General features: G+C 38.8%; 1 protein-coding gene across 7 annotated transcripts in view; it reads right to left on the reverse strand.

The window, feature by feature from the left end:
- The window catches only part of ARID1B (AT-rich interaction domain 1B), a 324,330-nt gene that overhangs the window by 233,919 nt on the left and 66,465 nt on the right, over positions 1 to 23,946 (reverse strand). For all 7 annotated transcript variants that reach the window (XM_074537691.1, XM_074537692.1, XM_074537687.1 and 4 more), the window contains one exon: positions 9,516 to 9,656. In XM_074537691.1, coding sequence (XP_074393792.1) covers positions 9,516 to 9,656 — 141 coding nt within the window. The remainder of the gene's footprint in view (positions 1 to 9,515; positions 9,657 to 23,946) is intronic.

Genomic DNA, 23,946 nt, shown 5'->3' on the forward strand with positions numbered 1-23,946 from the left:
CCAACAAAATACAGTGCTAGATTTTATGCCACGAATATTAACAAACTTATTTTCCCTACCTCTGAAGAAAATAATGTGTATTAATTTAAAGGCCATAAGAGAATATTGCTGTATTGCAACTGGCCATGAGGTGCAATTTACAAGACCACTGAAATTTGGAATATATACTGCTCATACAGAACTAAAAAACCAAACCAACCAACCAAACAGAACAAACAGTAAAAAAATACCCCAACCACTTAGATTTATTAGTAGTTTTTAGACTTTACAACATGAGCACTTAATTCAGAATGCTATTCTATTTACATTTTAGAATTTTTCTTAGAACAGTATTTGTGCCTTTATATTCTAAAATATTTGCCTACATAACTTTTGTCAATGAACAGCCATCAGATTAGTGGGTCATAAAATAAATGACAATTACACAATCAGGTATCTTCTGATAAACTCTGATAAATTCTGTTTAACTTACTGCTATATGGATAAAATTTTTTCTGGGATATTAATTTAGCTCTCAGAATAACATTAAAAGAAAACCCTCCTTGAGTAGTAAGAAGAGTGGTAAGGGTAGCAACAATAGTTATGATCACTAATCTCCTATAACAAAATAGTTTTTATCAGCCTGCATTCCAGTAGTTTTACTATCAAGTTAATTAATTGACTCCTATGCTAATATCTAAATGCCAAGCAATTAATGGCACTGAACTATAGATGGCTTTTCTCTGCTCTTGTAGAGTTATTTTATAAAGCAAATGCAATTCTGTCACTTCGTTGATTTAATGCAGGCTTTGTGAGGTTAATATTCCAAAGCAATTGCAAAATAAAGAACTGCTTTAATTAACCTTCTGTGATTTAAATACTGGGAGAAATCAGAACTCAGAAACTTTAAATAACATCATCATCATAACAACAATACTTTGTGGATCAAAGCCAAACCACTGATTTGAGAACTTTAAGAAATACATTTGGACACGTGCATCTTACTGTGTTTCTAAACTCATTAAAAGGACCTTTCTCTAAGCATAGCATATTAAATCCATGCTAGATTTTACATAGTTTTTGTAGTTGAGCTGAAAACCGTTTCCTTTTAAGATTATTTACTTATAAATACTGAAGTTTTTAGTTAGAACAAATGATTCAGCACTCCTGCTTTTTGCAGTAGAATACTTTGTGAAGATTTTTGTTATGAACATAGGACACTGCTCACTAAATCGACAAACTTGCACATAAGTAACTGACCACTTAAAATTAAAGCAGCAAAACAGGACTTCCCTTTTCCTAGGAGATGAAGTTTTCTCTCTTTTCAATTTATCTGAAGGGAGGCTTTTATTGCCAGAGCTTCTTTATGATATTGTATACTAACTTCATTTTAGAACACGAAAAAAATCAAGACTCAGGCCTTTCAGTATTGCATAACTTTCAAGCACAAAAGCTGCAGTATCTGCCAGGGTCAGAATGATACAAAAACACAGGAATAAAAATTAAAAACCAGCAGGACACAGGTGAACATGAACATTCCTGCCAAACAGGTTTGCAACGCGCGCTGACCTATCTCCTCTGACTATCCTGCCAGGTATCACCAAACCCCCATCAGCAGCAGATGCCTGAAGAGGTGCACTTGCTGGTTTCTCAGGAAAAGAAAGCTGACCTTCAGAATTCCTCCTTCAAATGGAAAAGCCTGCTTTCAGCAGAAAACCATTAAGAGATGAAGACAGCAAAAGAACATACACACTGAGAAAATGTTTAACTACAATGAGGGAACTTGAAACTGAAGGTGCTATTCAGTTGTTGAGACAACTCAGAGGCAAACAAATTCTTTCACTGACAGTCCTTTGGAAGATTATAAAACAGAAGTATAAACAAGCTTGCTACATTTTATACGTGAACAGTAGTACCACTTTGCAAGATAAAGTACTTCTCCTTTCCCAGTAGTACCACTTAACAAATCCAAGTTACTACAAAGACAGTGTGTGTAAGGAGCAGTTATACATGCTACCTTTAACAGCTTCAGGCCTAACAGACTGGATTTGGATTTTTATTTGCATAAATTGATCACAATCTCTGTAAACACTCTCTTTAAAATAACAGGGCCAAAAAAGTCTTCCCTAAATCTGAATGCAGATTTTTGGCTTTGGTCAATAAGCCTTCAGCAAAAACAAGCCTGCGCTGCTGTGACTGCTGCTTGGTGCTATGCCCTCAATTTTGTGTTTGTGCTCAGGTGTGAGTTTACAGACAATCCTACTTTCTTCTTCTGCCTGACTCTATTCCTTCTAGCTACTTAGCTCTGGAAGATTATTCTCCAAGTCAGACAAGGCAGCACTTTATAATCTTATAAATACAGAGAGAAATACTAAGGAAAAAATTACAGAGGTTTGACACATTTCGTGGAATGATATAAGCAATGATGAGCAAACAGATCAGTCCCCAAATGGACAATAATCAGCCATTCCCACTGCTGGGAGAAGACACAGCACAGGAGTCAGTTTCACTGAACTCCTGAGCTGAGCTAAGTACCCTCCACCAGAAAAACAGCCTTATGCTGAACACTTATTTGCTATCAGAGCAGCATCATGATTATGAAATAAGACTTTACAAAAGCAGAGATCTAACTGGCCAAGATTTCAATCTGTTAAGTACTCATTGAACCTACAAGGGTTCAAACCCCTCTTGTCCTTCCTGAAAATATCATGCGCTTAAGAAAGGCTCAAAAAGGATAAATCAGTTTAATGCACAAGTTCAATACAGTTTCTAAGTATTTCAACAGTTCTTTAATCACTTCAGTGCTGGGCAGGTGCTGGTCACTGGTGGCTTGACTAGAAGAAGTTGTGGTGTGTGAGTTTGGAAGCCATTTGCTGAAAGCCTGCTCCCCTTCCCTGCTCTCCCCAAGGCCAGTCAAGCTTTACTCCAGATGCAAGAAGCCAATACTGCACTCTGCCTTTTGGTATCTATCTGACCTCTCTGAAGCACATTGGCAACGGGAAGTTCAGTGTACCAAAACTGATACCTTCATACAAAGAAGTACTATTGGTGTTCCTTGTCTCTCATCTCAGCTTCCCCCATAAGGGAGGCTGAAATGGCTGGCAAAGTCTATATTTATACATATATATGTATAAGTTCTGTATGAGTTCTTAGTGTCATGAGCCTGGGACTAAATGTTTTACAGGAATTACTTCGCCATGGTATCTCTTCACTCTGGAGAGAATATAACTGCTCCAAGGCTAAAAACAAGTCCAGCATTTCAGAACGGAGTGAATGTACACGGAGCACTAGGCATCTCTGTTGTTGAGATGAAAAAAGCCAAGAAGGATTTATGGTACACAACAAGCAGTGGTGTCAGCCACTGCTGCTGACAGCAGGTAACTCTCTCTTCTAAACATTAAATTTGATTATGAGTATAACTGTAATAGCCAACTTCCACGAAGAATACTTTCCTATATGCCTGGCAGCAAATGTCAGATTAACATACAAGCTTGTTCTTTCCCAGATTTCCTGCGGTTCATAACCCAACAAATATTAATGCAACCATTCAACTAGCGGCAGAATGATTACAGACAGCAAGGTTTAAAAAGGACAGAAGGACAAATTATTTTTATTATGACTTTTAAGACATGTGCAGCTGTATGGCAGTCCTTAAATAAATTTAAATTTAAGTCTGAAGGATGTGACACTAAACTACTGTACAGTTGACTGCTAATTCTGTGCAAAATTTTAATCGCTTAAGAGTGAAGATTTTACTACAAGGAGTAATTGCATTGAGGTATACCAATTTGGACTCACTGAGGACTGTCTGTATTACTTACTAGTGAATTTGATATTTGCATGTACAACAGTTATTCCTATTATTACAATACTATTTTTGTACAGTGTTACACCCCAAAACAGCTTGACAACATTAATTAACATGTTGCTTATTATACTGTTTAAAGAACTTTAGCAGCTCACATTGAATTTAAAAACAATACTTCATCTTCATTGTACCAAAATCACTTTAATAATTTGGTGCATTTTGCCACAATACAATTTGTTCTGTTTTCATGACAGTCATACAGATTGGACATGAAAACAGATTAATTAGTTTCACATTTTGTTCACATTTTCAAAGACTGTTTCAAATCAGGAAATGTTTTATCTGTACTACCTTACACTGACTCAATACTAGAAACAGATGTCTGTGGAAGAACTTTCTCATCATCATCTCAGGCTTAAAACTGAGACTAATTCCAACCACTGATCCCAGTTCAAGGAAACATAGAGAAGTTCCTTATGGAAGCATCAGTGGTCTCCAACCCTCTGCCTGGAGAGACTGACACCAAGGTGTCACCAGAGATGCTTCCCACCTTCTCATGTACACTGCCTCCTGCTTCAGATGTCTTTCTACTTGGGACTACTAAAACAATTCACAAATTCTTACTGGCCCAAACTGCATTTTCTTTCCTGGCTGAGTCTCAGGAAAAATCCCCACAGTCAGTCTTGCTCTTTATTTGTCCTCTACAGGCTGCGTTGGGAAAAAATCTCGCCAAGATCAGTAGGTAAGGTATATTATTCTGGGGGGTAAACAAGGTTTTGGCCTTCTTTTAGAACACTTAAATAAAACCTGTGAGACAGTGAGAGAGTGCTGTTTGTTTGCTTGTTTATAAACATTTTCTCCTTTTAAGTAAAAGCAGACTAAAGAGTGAGCCTGAACTACTTAGAAAAACCCATAGTAACCACAACAAATGATGTACAAACACACACAAACTCTTTGTGCACACAGTTAACCAGAACAACCAATGCCCCAGAAAAGGGCATATGCATGCCCCACCTCAGGGACCTGCTACACTTTTTTCACATTTAATCTTATACCCGTATGTATGAAAAGGGATCAGCATTCTATTCCGGAAACTTGCAAGCAGAGAGCTTCCAGGAAGGTGTAAAACAAAAGATTACTTCATTCAGCAGTAGGTGTAGAATAAAATCACTATTTTTGTTTAACTAAGAGTGAGACCATAAGTATTTTGCAGATCCATTTCATCTGTCAAAAACTGATACAGTCCCAATTCATAAAATAACACAATAAAGCTTAAAGGCACAATTCTATCTCGATACATATGAACACATGCTACATAAAGCAAGGAAATATATAAACATGGCTGTTTACAAGCCAGTTGGAAAGCATAATAACCAAAAATATACATCACACTATCTTAACAAAATAATGTTTAATGATGACAGTTTAAGTTTGCAATTACATGACATTCTTGAACAAAATATCACTTCTACTTATGGCAAAAGATTTAAAACCGCAAAAACAAGCGAAGCATTTATTCATTTATATGCCATTTCAAGATGAAAAGCCCTGCCAAGGGCAACACTATAGTAGTGCAGCACATCTTTCTTCCTCTTTTTTCTTTTGAAGAGCAGTAAAGGTAAAAAGAAGTTAAAGAAAAAAAAAAAAAACCAACCAAAAAACCAAGGCAGTATCTACATCTACTGGCAATATCTAATGATCAATGAATCTGCTACTGCAATAAATTTGCTTAAAACAAAGCTCTTCCTTTAATGGTTTCTACACAGCAGGCTCCTGATATGAAGAGGGGATGACTGATGCTGGCTTACAATATGGTTCTATAGTAAACTGTGCCAGTTTTACTATCAAATCACCTCTTATGAAACTCTCTTTCTGCCTACCATGCAATCAATTTAACAAAGATCTAAACAACTTAACAGTTCAAACATTCAAATAAATCCCATTCTCCTCCTTCCCATCTATGCTTATTAGAAGAATGAAAGTCACAAGTCACTGGAACAGTCCCAGAAATTGCTTTATCTGTTTACTTTTATAAGACAAGATTGCATATTGAATTCAAGTGAGTCAAAGAAAAACAGCAATGGCTTCACACTTCCACAATATGTGAGAAATGAAGAAGAGCACCAATTCTAAGGCACAACACAGAGCTATACCTGACCTCAGGAGCTTGCTCACAATGTGTCTAAAAGAGCAAAAATAAAACATCATCCGCAAGAAATTTCACATCAGTTTTCTCCCTATAACAGAATACCCAGATCATCACACTATGAGGTTTTACATAAAAGGAAGCTGGTGGAAAGAAAAAGTCCATCATCCAGACAGAATAAACACTGTTTTCAGCTTTATAATCTCCAAAACAAGTAGCTTGACATAAATCTACAAGGGAAATAAAGAAAATACAGACAGGAAAAGAAGGCAAATTAGAGACACCCTCTTTCCCCAGTCTAGCATTTCTCTTCTCCCTCCTGAAGTAAAACCAATTTAATCACACTCACATCACAAAATCAATATAGAAAGACAAAAAAAGGTTAATGAACAATATAGAGAACACAAAGGAAATTAATTTGCAAGCTGAAAAGAAAGAACAAAACTAAGGATGACAGACAGAAAGGATGACAGATTGTATGACTGAAACTACCTCATCTTTCTAATTGACAGGATTATATAAACAGGATGTACTGATATTTTTAGGAGCAGAAATAAGAAAGATACACCAACTGGTGCAACAGGTAATATATGATTCTGTAGTTTATTTTAAAATTGTGTTTAGAAAATGTAAAGCCAGTTTTAAATCACAGCAACACAATCACATATAGAGACCTTCAGAGAGAGATCCTATAGGCAAACCCCCAGCTCAAAGCAAGCCTAGCAAGAACAGGGTGCTTGGGGGCTTTGTCTAGTTGAATTTCTCCAATGATGGAGATTGCAGTCTCTCTGGAATTTTGTGGGGTTTATAGTTTTTGAGTTTGTTTCTTTCTTTCTTTCTTTTACAGAGTTGCAACATCCCTCTTCTTAGTGTGCCCCTATTGCTTCTTGTCCTTCCATTGTGCCCCTGAGGTAAGTTTGGCTCTGATCTCATTCACACTCCCCAAACTGGTACCTCTCCTAAAACTAAACAAGTACCTACTCCTATTTCTCTTGCTAAAACTTTAATCAAATAAATTATAATTCTTTATTTTTCAAAAGTAATCAGTCTCATATAAGCAGAGACATGTTTGCTTAAGTAAGCACAGTTTGTAATTTTTTTGTCAGCAGCAGAATTTGACATATGTTCCCAACTTTTTATGGTTTTTGTTTAGTATTAATTTTTGTATTCCACATTGGTTACCACTTGATGGTAATTCTACTATGCATTACCAGTAGAGAAAGAACACTTCTGCTGCAGTGTCAGAAATATAGATTTCAATTTCTTGTGTTAGGAATTGTTTTCTAGATGAGCAGTTCTCAAAGAAAGGGAAAGCACACAGTGGTGAGGTTTTACAGAGAAACATGACAAGAAGTGTTCACCTGCTCATTCTTCTTGAGAAAGGGGGAAGAGCAGCCATGGACCCAATCTGGAGAACGGGAAAGAAGCAAGCCCCAAGGTGTTTTAGGACTACTCATTATTTATACAAAATAGTACCATCTACACACAAATACTCCAACTACACAGTGAAATTATCATATATTTCAGAACCTGAGATCAGAGTTCAAACCTTAAGAGGCTGACCACTACCGAAGAAGAGTCATTCATAAACCATCAAGAATTCAGGTAAAATTCTCACAGAAAGGACTACCAGCTGCAGGGCTGTATTGGTGAGGCCCTAATGCATCATCTCATCTTGCAGGCTGAGGCAAAAAAATGCCTACTGACCTTCCTAAGATGCTTGTATCAGCCTTGGAGCCTGGATTTTGACTGTCCTTCAGTGTCACTTCAAATCCTCAAAAGGGGAATTTGGCTACATCAAGGCTGGTATCTTTTGCCTGTGAATCTGCCTCTGTCTTTCTCTTCATCCTAGTTCTCAGAAATTCAAAATACATGGAAAGCTTTACTCTAATTTTACTTTCATCCTTCTATGATCCCTCTCACTTCACTGCACAAACCTTCTCCTTCCCAGCTATGATAGCAAATGATGTAATTGGAACACCTATCAACAGATAAATCAGTACCTTGTTACTCCTAAGGCCTATAAAGTTGCAATGTTTTGTGTATTTTTTAAACCAAAATATTCAATCCATTAAACTGACAGTATATTTAAAACATGACAAGGTGTCCAAGGCAGCAAAACACCCATTTCAATTTCATACACTGTGATATGTAGACATTAGAGCAGCTGTGTTTCTTCTATCTTATAGGCCGTATTACTAGGTCTTTATCTGCTGAGACTTCACCAAGATGCTTATGAACAGTATTTTCAAGTCATAGAGAAATCAAGCATTTAATGGCTAAGTAAAAAAGGAAGAAAATTAAATTTAAAGACACAACTGCAATCTTTAAAGTTGCAGTTACATATAATCCAAAAGACAGAATGTGGTGACATTTACAAGAATATCATAGATACAATTAAGAATTCTATTTCATAAACCATCCAGCATTTTAATGAAAAAAGTTAATTCTCAATGGAATTTTAAAATGCAGATGAAGAAAAATTAACATGTAATTACACAGTGAAATTATCATAGCTTTATTTTAAAGTCAAAGGAGGGGAGTCTCCAGTATCATTGCCACTTCCAGCATCTTTTGTTAGTTTATTTTACGCACTATTTTTATTTCAGGCTAAGATTTCTACATTGCACCACAATCGCAAAATGTTAATCAACCATGCCTGACAGAATTCCCCAGTGATTTGCAGCAAGTGCTGATGCTTCCACTAATATCCAGTCTTGAGCAACTCACTTTTGTTAGATTTCCCAGGATGGTGAGTATGCTTTAGTTTCATCCTTCCATTTCCAGATCACCTCTCCATGATTAACAGAGCTGAGACTGCAGACAGAACTGAGCCTGCATGTTCAGCTGCATCAGCTATGCACATCCATTTTGTTCAGTATCTAAAATCCAAGAGTTTCTCCAGCTCTGGGAACCAGACCCATACATTATCACTACTGATCTTGGTTAAAAACAGAATCACTTGAAATTAATTTTAATGCTTAATATAAAGAGCCTTCAAAATTCAAAAGCAGCAATGGATAACAGATTATGTGGTTTGCAAACTGATGTGCAAACTGACAACATTCAAATTAATAGTTGCAATATCCATTTAAAATGTCTTTTAAGAAGCTCCCTTGACAAAGCAACTCCAAAATGCCTTGAACTCCTCCACAAAAAACCCAAAATAGCAGTGACCACACTAGATGCAGGAATTCTCAACAATGTCTGTCTTGTGAGGAAACAACAAAACAAAGGCAAAGAAAAGCTCCAGCATCCACTGACATCTCATCAAGAAATTGTTACTTGTTTTTAAAAGCACAGATGCTGGGACATATACACTGGCTTTACCCTAAAAAGGTAGTACGAAATAAAGTCTGAAAATGTGTGCAGATGTATTTGGGCATACATCCTGAAGACCATTCAGAAAGACGTGGTCTGATTCCACGTTTATTTCATTTTGCTCAATTTACTACTTAATTATTGTTATTTAATGAGCACTGCTCGCTCAGAAAGGTGAGGGATGGGTTTTGTTCATTGCACAGGGGTTCCTTTTACCCTTCCAGCCCCAGGGTCTCTGTCAGCAGGGAGGGCAGCGCTTACCTGCTGAGCCTGGTACCTCTGCTGGGCCTGCGACAGGTACTGTGCCTGGGGCGGCAGGTGCTGCGGCTGCTGGTTGTAGTACGGCTGCTGGCCCTGCTGGCAGTAGCCACTCACACCTTGCTGACCATACTGAGGTGGGATCTGTTGGAAGAGCCAAGGAAAGCAAACACATGAGTGGAAGCAGAAGGACGTGAAACCAAGCTATGCCCCACCCGTGGCAACCTCAGCAGAAGTGACATCCCCGGCTGCACACCTGGCCCAGCGCTCTGACCCCTTCCCTCAGCAGCTAATGGCAGCCCTTAGATCCTCTTGCCTTAGCAGGAGAAGTAAGCTCCATGCTCTGCATAATTACTCTTTCCTGGAAGAGCTTCTGATGAAAATGCCACACTTCTGTAATGCCCACCCTTAAAGCACAGAACCAGTTATTTGAAATATTTGCTCTCCTTGGGAACACTAGTGAGGCAAATCAACACAGGAATCATTCTGATGCGCTGACCCAAAAGCTGAATTGTGGAAAAAAGGCACAACTCTTAAACTGACATTGAAAGAGAAATGCCTTTTGTCTTTTTTTTTTTTCTTTAGCAATCAGGTGCTAATTTAAACTTTATATTTTGCCCACAATCCTCAGGTTTTTATTGTTTGTATTTAAGCTTTACACAAAAGTCTTGGGGTTTGGCAGGATTTTGGTTTTGTCAAATTCAATCCCTCTTAGTCTTCTCCCCCCTACTAAGATACACTTTGTTGTTACTTTTTTAAAAAGTAACAACAAAACAAAGTAAGTGTTACACACCAGTTGGAACATGTATCGTGTACTGAGAACATGCACACACTGAGAATGTTAGAACCAAAACCAAGTCAATTACAGTGTCAGAGAAATTTTCTGCATTGATTTAGTCTGTACGCCTTGTCTCAATAGACACTGACATTTTCTCGAGGTATTTGAAAGAGCACACTTTCAATGGACTCCTGATATTGTGCCCAGATTGTCTTGATTTTAGGTACCCATGCTTTTCCCCAAAGTCTGGAATTTAATATCATTTCAGATGCAGCACATGACTTTTCCATTCTAGAATGGAGTTGGTCCTGCACATCCTTGCCCCAAGCAAGTGTTTCAAATACCTGAGCACATCCAAAATGCTTTGATCTCTGAACTGTTCCCGCTGAGTTTCTGATACAATGATAAATCTGTTTATTCAACAAGCAAACACATACCTGTTCTACCTAAAGTTAATTCACTACATTCATTCAACAGTATTTGTATATGTATAGTATATGTAGTAGTAGTAGTAATAATAATAGTAATAATAATAATAATAATAATAATACCACCATAAATTTAAACACCTGCTTAGGTTGTTTTTATTATCACAACTTGATCTGCTCCTATTACTTCTGCCAGAAGCTGACAGTCCTACCTCTTGGTTACTCCTAAGGTCAGCACTATAACCCCATTCCTGCACTTGCTCTCTTTGCCTTCACATCCATTTTTTCCCCCATCATTTCACAGGCAGTTGAATGTTTCTGTGACCAAAGCAGCCCTTTCTGACAAACACCCTCTCCCCGATGATGCATAAATGAGGCCTTTATAATGCAAACTAAAAAGGGTGTGTTGGAATATCATCAGGCAAACAGACAGCTGGAGTCTGGGATCTGACAGAGGACCACATGGTGATTTGCCCATCATCTGCAAAGGTCACAGAGCCTGGACTGGTTCCTATGAAATGCTGAGGAGAAACCTATGCTGTGGTGCATCTGGCTTCCAGTTACACCGGGAAGGACAGATAACCAGACAGCAAAATATGGGCTGTTAGAAAAAAAGAAAAAATAAAGAGTGTCCAGTTAACCAGATGGTAACAAAGCAAAATATCAGATGTAAGAGCAACCAGAATATTTCTTGAATAAAGATACTTGCATAGGAGAGCTGGAGTTCACCTGAACACAGAAGCCAGGTCACTGGTACATAAAGCACAAGAAAATGAAATTTTAAAATGAAGAGGGGATTAGAAGAACACATGGTTAAAAAGCGTGGCATTGCTATGTCAAATGAAGACATGGAAATTCTGGGACATCAAATGAAGATGCTGAGAAGAATCAAAGAATGAAAAATGGACATGCAGTGACTGCAGAGTAGGTAGAGTGGCAATAAAAAATTCTAACAATACATGCACTTCTACACAAAGAGGGGTGGACTGGATCAATTGCAAACAAAGCACTACTAATAGTCATTTAAGAAATTTGGCAGAAAGGAAAAAAATTGTGGGATGACTAGTAAGCATCATCCTAGGATACAAATTCAGGGAGAAGACAGCTAATAACAAAGTAACATTGTATGATACACAGCATTTAAAAACTAATCAAAATAAAACTCCACCTCACCACGCAGCAGAGGTCTGGAGCTTGGTCAGATAAAGAACCACCATGCATGGCTGGACTACAACAACGCTGACAGCAGCACGCTAGCAAGATCAGCAAAAGGCACGCCGCAAGATTGATTAGGGGGAGACTTCAACTCCCCCCAGACAGACTGAGTAAGCAGACTACAAAGCTGAGACCAAAGTATCAGATAATTCTCAAAGGTTGTTCCATGGAACTGCTGGTTAAGGAGCCTGCATGAGGAGCCACTGCCTTTGGCTCAGTCCACAGCAGCAAGAATCATCTACTACTGCATCCTGCAGCTGCAGAACCACTGTGCATCCGTGACCATAAAGGAGTTAAATTGAGCATCCCTACAGGAACAATCAAACCCAAGGAATCTACTACTGTCGTGCTTAACTTCAAAAAGTGTAACTACACAAAAAATGAGAAGGCTTGTTAAAAGGAATCTCAGACAGCTATGAGAAATAAAATCTGACTGACAGCATCAAAGCTGTTTAACAATAACCACATGGAAAGCACAGAAACAATATTCACCACCCATTCAGAAAGATTTGATAAGAGCAAAGGGACACCAGCAAGGCTCACTGCAGCTTTCTAGAGGCAAAAAGGCATCCCCTTCAATAAGCCAGTGCCAGGTCCAAATGAGGAAAACAGAAAAGACTGTAAACTCTGGCACTTCAAATGTAATAAGACAGGCCAGAAAGAACTGTTGGAACAGCTAGAAAAGGGAATCAAATGAGTAATGATTCATTTCTTCAAACACATCAGAAGTAGGAGGTCTGCCAGAGTCTGCAGTGACAAATGATGATGAAGGTATAAGGGGAGCTACAGAGAGCACAACGCCATCACAGAGAAGCTTAACAAAATCTTTGGCTCTAGCGTGCACTGCAGAAAAATCTTGGGGTGTTCCCATGCTGGAGTCCTTTGTGAGGGACTTGATAAATGTCTCTGAATCTGATGGGACTTTTCATGGAATAAAGTGACAAATGAACAGTCAGAAGTGGCTTGGAACCATAAAGTATCACTCCAGAGGTCTAATCAAATTCAAAAAGCTGAATCACTAATGACCATATACAGTCTCTAAATTGGAGCTGCCTTAGTAGGTGAGAATTTCAGTATGGCTTAAAAAGAAAAGTCAGAAATTTGAGTAATTTAAGACTACGTAACACTGATGACTGTTCAGAGAAGAATGAAGATGAGATTTAGGAAACATCAACACAGCAAAAGAAAATCCCTCTACTGACTTCTTGGACTTACTAGGAAGAGTCAGACAAAAAGATTCAGGGAAATGCAATAAGAATCATCACAGGTATAGAGAACAGTTTCCATAAAAAGCATCCATAACCCTTTGAGGATGGAAAAGACACCAGGAAGTAGGACCATGGTGGAAAGCTACAAAAGCATCTTGTCCACCAACAATTAGGATGCATTCAACAGCAGAAGCAACTTCAGAACAAGAGAGAAACAGGTTGTCTAGTCACAGAGGTAGCAGATGTTCAGAACTCCTTGCCAAATTGATGCTTTGAAAGCTGAAAGTTTATGTGGGCTCAAGCAAAGACTGGACAAGTTCACAAAAGAGACATCCTCTGAGGGTTACCAAATTTATAGAGCCACATCTGGCTCAGGAAGTCCCTGAAGTGAAAATAGCTGGAGGCTTGAAGAGCACTGGGGAAGTACCACAGGCTTGCTTTGTTCTGACTCTCCTCCAGGCATGCAATGAAAGCATCCTGGAGGCAGGATATCCAGGGCTGCATGAAGCCTTGATCTGCCCTGATAGAGCCAGGACTGCGTTCTCACCTCTTTGCAAAAGATAGTCCCCAGAGAAGACAATAAAACCTTGTTCTGCAAGATACTTAGTAACAAATACAAGCAACCTGAAGAGGCAATAACACCTTGACTGCCAAAGCTCTGAGACTGCTCCATTTTCTTTCCAAGTAATCTGCTTTCAGACACTGGTTTAAGAATGGGTACCAGGCTCTTCTTCTGAACTTATATAACAGTTACTTTTGTTAGAATTTTCCTCCATATCCTCCCACTTCAAACTGTTTTAAAAAAACAACCAAACACCACCACCTAAAATACAGCAATAATCATAATGCTACATGTATGTTTGGATGCTGTTCTCTTCAGTGCAGAGACTCATCACCACTGTCTTAGCAGAGCACTCCATATAATGCTGTGGCTATTTAAATAAATTACAAACATGCAAATTAATCCACCTGCTTTACTGATGGGGATCACAAGATACTGTTTATGGACCAATGTTTATTAAACAGCATACAAAAAAAAAGTTAATTAAAATCTCCCCAGAACAAAACAAATCTAAAGCCAATTACTTACAATGCTTGCAGTGAATGACCCAAGTATCCTCTTTCTTCATAAACTAAGCCCTCCCTCCCCTTCTCCCTCACACTTATATTTTTTGTGGCCACACAATGCAGGAGATGAGAATTTGGCAAATTTCACCATGCCTGTGGTAGTGCAGACGTTCCGGAGATGGCTGAAGAGAGATCAGATCTGAGTTTGAATCTATTTCTAGGGAAGCACAGAAACTGTAATAATTACTTTGGACTACTATACGACTTGCACAGTATAAATAGCATTATTTTGGGAGAAGTATGACTGACTAGAACTGATTACACCACTCTGAACACAAACAGAGAAAGGATGAGAATAGAAGGAACACAACTGGCAGCCAACATGAAGAGATGGGGCAAATCCAATTAAACCTATAACTTAGCCCATTATCTTTAATTCTTGTTTGAATAAGAGATCTGGTGGCAGGCATTCTTTTCCCAGGTAATACCTTGATAGAAATGGAAGTTTTAAGCAATTTTTGCAGGTGCAATCCATGACTGATGTCAAAGAAGAAGGATCATTAGACAGCATTAGAGTCATTATAATAATTTTTAAAATTAAAATGTAACAGAATTTGTGTGTTAGCATAGGTACACTAATAATACCAGTAATATGCAGCTACTGCCCTTTTACACCATCCTGATAGCTAAATCCAGTTAATAATGGAAGAAACTTTACACAGTCCCTATCACAAAAAGCTTTGGGAAGTCGCTCTGGGATCCACCTGAACACATCAGATACCATGGACATGCTCACTACAGGGGAAGAGTCCTGGCTACATCCTTGCTTCTCCTGGGTGCACAAAAAGTGAGGCATGATTCTGGCAATCCATTACCCTGGATGATATTGATAAAAGGCAACAACACAACCTGGAAGCTGTGGACCACATGCCATGATATAAAAATCTGGGGGAAAACAGGTCTGTCTGGCCTGATCAGCATTAAGCTTGGCTTGCAGAGAGAAGAAAAACTGAACTTCAGGGGCAGGGGTGACACTCAGAAGAAAGGATGGCACTACCTGGTTCTACAGTGGCACTACAGGTGCCAACTTTGCTGAGGAACAGTGAGACAGAATATTGTGAAACAAGTACCATCCTGAGTAATATAATCATCAGTAACTTTCTTAGCACCTGTAACACTGTAATTACATAGAAATTAAAATTTAAAAATGTATAGTAAGGGGCATTCTCAGAAAAATAAAACCCTACCACCTGGTACTTTAGGAGTAAAACAGCGCATTCCTTCAGTTAACGAAAGGTTACAGTATTTAATTCTAATTACTTTAATTTTACAGTGATCAATTCAGTTATAGCTATAAAGGAAGAGAAGATGTCACTCAGTTACTATCAAACCTTCAAAAAAACCACTTACGATTCCTGAAACAACTTCTGCTTCAGTTTTATATTTCCAAAGTCAGACCTCTGCCAAACCCTAAGTATTTTCCTCCAAACATTCAAACCATGCACTTCTCCATACTTTGCAACAGAAAGCTGTAATAAGAAACTAACTCCTTGACTTCCACACACTTAACAAAAAGGTCTGGTTCATATCAAAAACTTTCAAATTCACATAAGCCCAGGTCTTCATCTGAATGTTTAGCTGAATTAGAGAAAGAAGAAAAATATAATATGCTTATACAGCATAAGGAAATCCTCTGGCACATGTTCAGTAGAATATTCTGCCACAGTTAGGGCAGCATGGTCTCCTGTCTCAAATCAACGTGTTCAACCCCAGCATGCTTGTGCACACAGCCTTAACGAAGGCTAAAATCCTTGAATGACAAAAAAGAAAAAATCTAAAAGGAAACCAAGCAGAAAGCTGGGTGTTAATGTCAATGCTATTAATCAGAGATAGATCTGAATCCTGATGCTACGGCATTTTATTCATACATTCTATAAATTCTATTACTTCTTATTACTCAGCTTTGACCTTTTGACAATACATTGGTCACAACGTTCACCTGTGTTACTGTCTTTCCTACACTGCTTGCCTTTACACTGAAGTCAGAACTTTAACATCTTATTAAAAGCCTTTAAAATATTAACACTAGGCCTGATACTGGTCCACCCTGTGACCCAGAGCAAGGAAGCAAAGGCATAAAAAGCATGTTTCTGTGTCACAGAACAATAAGCCCCATTCCAGAACTTGAAGGTAGTGGATTTTGCAGAGTCATTAAATGCATGCCTATGTTGAAGACTGCAGTGCAGCACACAGATCTGCAAACTAGCTCAGATACTGGCAGGAGCCTACACCAAAAGCTGTGCTCAGCTAATTTGCTGTGCTCCACAGAAGGGTGAATTAGGTCAAAGGGAGATCCACACTTTGTAGCCAGACTGCTTCTTGTACACAAGCCAGTTCATTAAAAAAGGTAGCTCAACCATCTTCAGAAGACTCTGCAGCCTGCAATGCAGTCATACCCAGTAGTACAGAAAGGACAGGACTCACACACACGCCTGTAATCCCCTTTTCCCTGAGAAGTACACGGCAGCACAATTACACCCCTTGTCAGTGCCACGTATATGGCATCACACATGTACCTGTCATAAGGTGCTCTCTACATACTGCCTTTTACTGGAGCTTAAATCAAAGTAACATGAGCTAACCAATTATTAATACAGGCAATTTCCCTCTTCTAAAAAAGCCCCAAACCAACCTATCAAAAAAAAAAAGTGTAAAAAATCTACCAAGTTTACAAGATTAAGAAACTCTCCAGTCAGAAAATACTAATGTTAAAGTTCCAAAAGCAACATTAACTGAGCCATGTTACACATATATAGCACCTTCTCTTTCTGATTTATGTTGTCAAAGGCATTTCATAAAATACAGAGGATGTGAAATGTGGCTTAGTTACTGTGGCTGCTAGAATCTTATCATTTATGTTTTCTGACTTCTTAGCTGTGCAACCTTCACATCTTATTAACATAGTTTTTTGCATAGATTGTAGTATGGAATAGTACTTATGTTTTATGTATTGACATATTTTTGATGTACTGAGATTTTGAATAAGTTTGCTATTCTTCATGATGAGAGCCAAATAAATAAAGACTACTGCCACAAAACAGTCAATCATTTATATGGAAAAGCAATATCTCTCCTTCCAAAAAAGAACACTTTGATTCCCCTGTCAGAAATTGATGAAAACTACCTCAGCTATAAATGCTAAATCTATGCCAATATCACAACCACTCCCACTCCCATCTTCCCCTAAAAACAACAAACAAACAAAAATAAAAAATTTGCATCTTTCAGATGAGCTAAAATTAGTTTCAAGGGAGAGGTAAACAGCTGAGTCTAGAAACAAAAGGAACAATTTTTTCCTCCAATAGTGTTGATTTGCGCAGTGCATTACAGCTTGAACTAATGCAACATTTGGTCCATTCTGCAAGTTAAGGGATGAAAATATGATAATCTCCAGTAAGAGATTTCCACATTGCTTTATTTATGCTCTCAGACCGACACTATAGAGAAGACTAAAGATTTGCAACAGAATTGTTTTTGGAAGTGCTATTTGCTAATGCAGTGCTATACACTGCATTAGAGAGAAATGGAGAGAAATCATAGTGCCTACACACACAGACACATGCACACACTCTCAAGTGATGAGTCAGGTAAGATATCTATTCTTATACTCTGCTTTCCTTCCTTTTTTTTTTTTTTTTTTTAAAGTGATCAAAAGAACTAAAAGGAATAATGTAATTTGGTTAAGTAATAGATTTCCACTTTACAAACCAGCAAAAGGAAAAGCACATCACAACTGTCACAAACTGATCTCTGGTGATTCTGATGATTGCAGCTTCAGTAAAAAACTTGTAGGAAACCTCATCTCTTGCTGTGTGAGTAGCATGAAATTCACCTATTAAATGCTGGCCATTACAGAAAAATGCAAAAGCCTATATTTAACTGATTTTTAATCATATAACAAATGATTTATTACAGGGCACTTCTTGAGCATCCATGAATGGAACAAACAGTGATCTTTGATCCTCAAAGATGCCATTTATTTTTCAGGAAATCTGTAACAATTTTGACCACTATTTCTTAAATGGTGATTAAAATAAAATATGGTTAAAAAAATACAGAGAAACATATTTCTTCTGACAAATTCTGCAATGCCATTCAAACCTTCTAAAAGTAGGGAACACAAATGAGAGGTATGGGCTGAGTTTGAATAGCAGGTAATCCAGCTGCATGAATAATCCTCCAATTTTATGCCTTTGTACACAGAGAGACCCCTAACACTTAACTACTGGAGACTGAAAAATCCCTCAGTAAAATAGCTTTCACTCTACATTTCTTCTGGCACATAGTCTTGGTAGGAGGAAAAACTGCAAACATTCTTTAATCTCAGTAGTAAGAAAAGGCAGAATGTGCACACACCCTGTTTATCATTGCTTCCCTGGCATCTTGCACACCCTTGAGTTTTCTTTCTTTCTTCCAGTCTTTTGAGAGAAAAGGGTGCTTTTTAATTAATTCATGTTCTCCTCCAAAGATATCAATCTTGACAAATACTGTCTTTACCATTCCTAAACTCAATGGCTTTCGGAACTAAATCATTTGAGATCATTCAGAGCTCTTTGCCGTATCTCTTAAAACAGCAGGAGAAGAATATAAAAGATCTTTCACAGGGAGCAACTCCATGCACTCTTAAGCAAGTTTTTTTTTAAGCCTTTCTTTTCTTTCCATCTAAACTTGTCCAGTTCCACATAGGGCTTCACAAACCTTAAAGTGCACACCCTCTTTCCATGACAGCTGCTCTTCTTCCTTTATTGCTATCCTGCACCTGCGGAGGAGCAACCCCAGGCACCAATATATGGTGGAGGCCACCCAGCTGGAAAACACCTTGGCAGAGAAGGACCTGAAGGTGCTGGTGGACACCAAGCTGAACATGAGCCAGCAATGTGCTCCTCCCACAAAGAGAGCCAATGGTATCCTTGGCTGCATTAGACAAAGTACTGGCAGCAGGTCTGGAGAGCTGCTTCTGCTCTGCTCTGGAGGGCTGTGTCCAGCTCCGGGCTCCCCAGGACAAGGGAGACATGGACATACTGCAGAGAGTTCAACAAAGGGCCACACACATGATTAAGGGGCTCATGCACCTGTGCTGCGAGGAAGAGTAAGAGAGCTGGGGCTGTTCAGCTTGGAGAGGAGAGGGCTGCAGGGAGGCTGAATAGCAGCCTGCCAGTACCTAAAGGGACTCTATAAGAGAGCTGCAGAGGGCTTTTGTACAATGGCATGTAGAGATGGGACGACAGGCCATGGCCTCAAACTGAAAAAGGGAGGTTCAGATTAGGTATTAGGAAGGAATTCTTCACTTTGAGGATGGTGAAGCACTGAACAGGTTGCCCAGGGAAGTTGTGGAAGATGCACTTCCACATCCCTGGAAGTGCTGAATGAGGCTTTGAGCAACCTCCTCTAGTGGAAAGTATCCCTGCCCACAGCAGGGTGGTTGGAATTTGATGATCTTTAAGGTCCCTTCTGACCCAGACCATTGTATGACTCTATACTTCAGTTTAGTAGTGTCTTATTACAAAGTTATCTGCAAAGGGGTGCATGCACGTTCTAGTCTTTAACAGAGAACCCCTCTGGATTTGGCCCAGACACCTCTAACAAAAAGGCACCACATTTGAGTTAACCCCCACAAACAGCAGACCAGCAAGTCATCTTCTGTTCTGGTCCTTCTCTGTGTTACAGGATATCACTCTTTTAATCAAGAAAACCTTGCAATGACAGAGCAGATTTACAGGTCTTTGTGTTCCCATTATGGATTTGAATCCCCAAGTAGTGTCCACAGCACAGGAGGTTGGTCAAGACACAAAGAAAAAGCGATGACCTCCCATATCTATCATTTAGGTTCAGCAATATCTGTGATAGATCTAGTAATTTGTACAGTCCAAATTCTTCTAGTTTCTTCTATTATAGCGGGATCAAAATCATACTTTTCATCTGGACACTAAAAATTCCCCACAGCAAGGAATCCTGAGGCAAAGAGAATCACTGGCTGAACTAACGGTAAGAAAATTTGATTACATCTCTACCCATCCAGGATAATTTATTACCCTGCAGCATAGCATTAACTGCCTAAGACCAGGATCCCATTCCTGTGGCACAGTTCCTCAATATTCTTTTGAGGGTACTTATGCTGGCTTAGAAAAACAAGAAATACAGAGCTACTCCTATCAGAAACACTTCTTCTTTAGATGAATTTGATCAAAGCGCACCACCAATAAAACCAAAACCAACCAACCAAAACAATTTTTTAAAAAAGGAAGAGTAAATCTTTTCTGTGATGGCTTTTCTTTCCTTTTTCCTACTGGGAACAGATAAAAACCAAGTCAGCCTCTTAAATAGGAGTACTTACATAACAGCTATGATTTCAAATATTCCTGCAAGTATTTTTAAAAGAAAACTTTCAAATCATTCCTTGTAGACGCAGAGTTCAGATATTTGATTTATTCCATTTCTATTATTTAATTTGACCTATTACTTAGCACTGGAAAACATCAAAAGAACCCTGACAGAAACATCAAAGACATCTATCTTATAAATTCACAGCTGAAACCATATAGCACATCATAATTTTTAAAATAATTAGAGTTTTATTATACTCAAAATAAGATGATTACTGTAAATTATTCCTCATATCAGTTACCACAAGTAAGTTTTAGAAACATCTGCTAAATGTAAGTATCTGGATACAGTTAATCCAATTCATGTAACAGTATACTTAAAATGGAACAGAAAAACAAATAAGAACCTTTGAAGTCCTAACATCACTTATCAAAAAATTACCTGTTTTGCTTAACTGAAAATAGCAGACTTAAAAACCTATGAAGAATCAACCACCAAATTCATACACTCGTTCTACAAAACTACTAGATTTTTAAAAAATTAATATTGCAACTAAATTTAACTCAAATACTGTGTTTCATCTGCTAATGTTCATAATACCTACTACTCTTTCAAAGCATCCAAGCTTCTCCAGTATATCCACGCATGGCTCCTTCCTTTCTGGAAAGCTCAAGCCCCCCTTCCCCCAAGCCTGGTTGTTTTGGGCTATTATCCTGAACCTATTTTGTTTAAACATTCACAAAACAGATTCTTGCACTCACAAGAAAATGCTTCCTTCTCATTTATGTCCAGACTGAAGTAATATCTATCTGTACACAAAATTAACACACAAGTGTATAATTGTAGTTTTATGCTCAAGTGCCCCAATTATGCACTTTGAAACACTTTAAAGGATCCATCAGGAACATTCAATACCTCCAAACTGTAAAGTCTTGAGGAGTGTCTTTTGACAAGACAGCTGCATTATGGAGAAATCTTTCAGCTAAAAACAAAGAAAGCAATCAGCTTTGGGCTTTTTTCTCCAGGATACTCTGGCTGTAAAGAATGGTGGGACCTATCTGGTGCAGTGCATTTTGCCACAACTAAGAGACAAGTAGGAAACTGGATAGCTTGTTTTGCTTTTGTGTAATGTCCCAGGTAAGCCCCAAAGGCCCAGCCTCTGGATTGTTTGAAAAGCTGATTAAGGAAAGGTGATCAAGAATGTTTGCAACAGACGAGTGAGGACCCTACACCTTCCTCACTGCAGCCCCAAGTCAACTGCAGCTCCACACACCAGCTTGGTGAACATTCATCCTCTGCCTTCTCACGTCTTACAAAATACTTTTAAGAAGCAGCTTGTTCAAAAAGGGAGTGCAGGAGGTGACTGTCAACAGTTTTTTGTTACATAAATAAATTTCTCTGCACATGTGGTGAAGAAGGGAAGTCTATGTTAACCCATCTGACTTTGCACTGAAATGGGTTACAGGTGCTCACAGAATGCATTACACTCTTTCACACAGACTGGTGATAAACTTGCCACATCCTTCATGTTATAGTTTATGAGAAACACTGGTGGTGTTCGTGGCAGGGGGTAAGTGGGAGGATGTCTCAGCAAACACAAGAGAAGACAAACTTATTTCACATGACAAACACATACCAAGTTCTTAATAAATAATAAGTGAGGAAATCAGGAGTGGTAAAAACAGTGTAAGAAGAAGGTAGATAACTCATTACATTAAAAACATACTAATAAAAGTGCTTCAGGCTGACCCAAAGATGGTTAAGTAGTGAGGCCATGTTAGCAATGGTTTTCTAGAGCAGAGGACTACAGCTGTCCCTGAATCTTTGTGATTCCTCAGTAAAACCAAGACACAGTAACTTACACTGAGAAAATGCAATGCTCTGTGCACCTCATGTGGGATTTAGCACAGGTATCAGTCAGAGTGAGACAAAATTCCAGCTGTAGTAGTTCCTCAGTGGGGCCAACAGAATGCCAAGTTCTTCCAAGGGTGATGGAAAAACCACACATTTTCAGGAAGTTGCCATTCAAAGCTGTTCTAGAAAAAACATGCCATGCAGAAATGCTCCCAAGCTACTCATCCAATGCACTGTATGGGCATTGTATGTCTCACAGTGCCCACCTTTGCAGGCTGAGGAGCTGTGGAAAGAAGAGGTCTCCTGACAGCAGGCACCACAAAAGGCACAGTGTGCGTTGATCACATTTAGGATAATGCTCCAGAGGCAAAAGCACCACGGTCTATAGCTGCAAGCTGATCTGTCTGCTGCCACAGAAGCCCCACTTCTTCACCCACCCTGTCAATTCTCCCTGAATCTCCACCGAGGGTTCTGCACACTCAAACAGCAGGAAGACAATGGGCAGCCTTCTGCTGCCTCAGCACACGCAAACAATTCAGCATGGCCAGACGAACCCGGCAGTGACAAGGGAAGTGGCACTGCAGGTACCAGCTGGGTTGGCTTTGGCTGCTGTTGGAACTGCAGATTCTTTGGGTTTCGTTTTCCATGGCTCTACTCATCTCATGAATCCAAATCCATAACTCTCACTTTCCAAAAAGGCATCCCATGTGCAAAGTAACAACTTCCAGCTCTCCATGCAGGGCCCTGCTAAGGGAGAGGAGCAATGAGAAAGCTGCTGCACTACCAAGTGAAGGTGCAAAAGAAGCCTCTCCTTGATTTTCCAGGGAGGACACTGGCTTTCACATCTCCTCAAACTCAAGACACTCAAATTTTGCCATAAAATTTAATCCACTTTAAGCAGAAAATAGTTCATTGCTTCTCTCACCTAGAGTGTCATCCAAAGGAAAGTAGGAGGGGGACATACAGACAATTCTCTCTCCCTTCCTTACAGGAAGCAAAAACATATAATGCACTTCACGGACATTCTTAGCATGAAATTGCAAGTGGGTAATGCCCATTTAGATTAGTTCTTGAATATTATTAGGGCAATGATCACTTATCTATATTGGTAGTTAGGTATTTTAACCTCCTGTTTGGCTTGGCAAATCTTCCCGAGTACCAGTTGTACTTTAGCGGCAACAGCGTTGCTCAGGCAAGAGCTTCTATGATTAAACTAAGCTTCTGATTTTGTAGTTGCATAACTATTTAAAATATTTCAAACAATAGGTCAATATTTCTCAGAAGCTGTATATACCTTCCAGAGCACAGACTGGAGAACAGGCTGTTAATTTTAAAACCAAGTATTTTCATTACTTAATTGGTTCTGAAGTATATAATTTTTTTTTTTGATAGTATAAAACTAGGGAGAAAAGCTTAGGAAGCAGCACTGTCTGCTTTGGAGGGAGTACTTACCCATCTGCCCTTCTGGCCAGAGGTTTAATAGATTTCTATTTTTATAA

Source organism: Zonotrichia albicollis, chromosome 3 (genome assembly GCF_047830755.1).
Source record: "Zonotrichia albicollis isolate bZonAlb1 chromosome 3, bZonAlb1.hap1, whole genome shotgun sequence".
Taxonomy (NCBI): domain Eukaryota; kingdom Metazoa; phylum Chordata; class Aves; order Passeriformes; family Passerellidae; genus Zonotrichia; species Zonotrichia albicollis.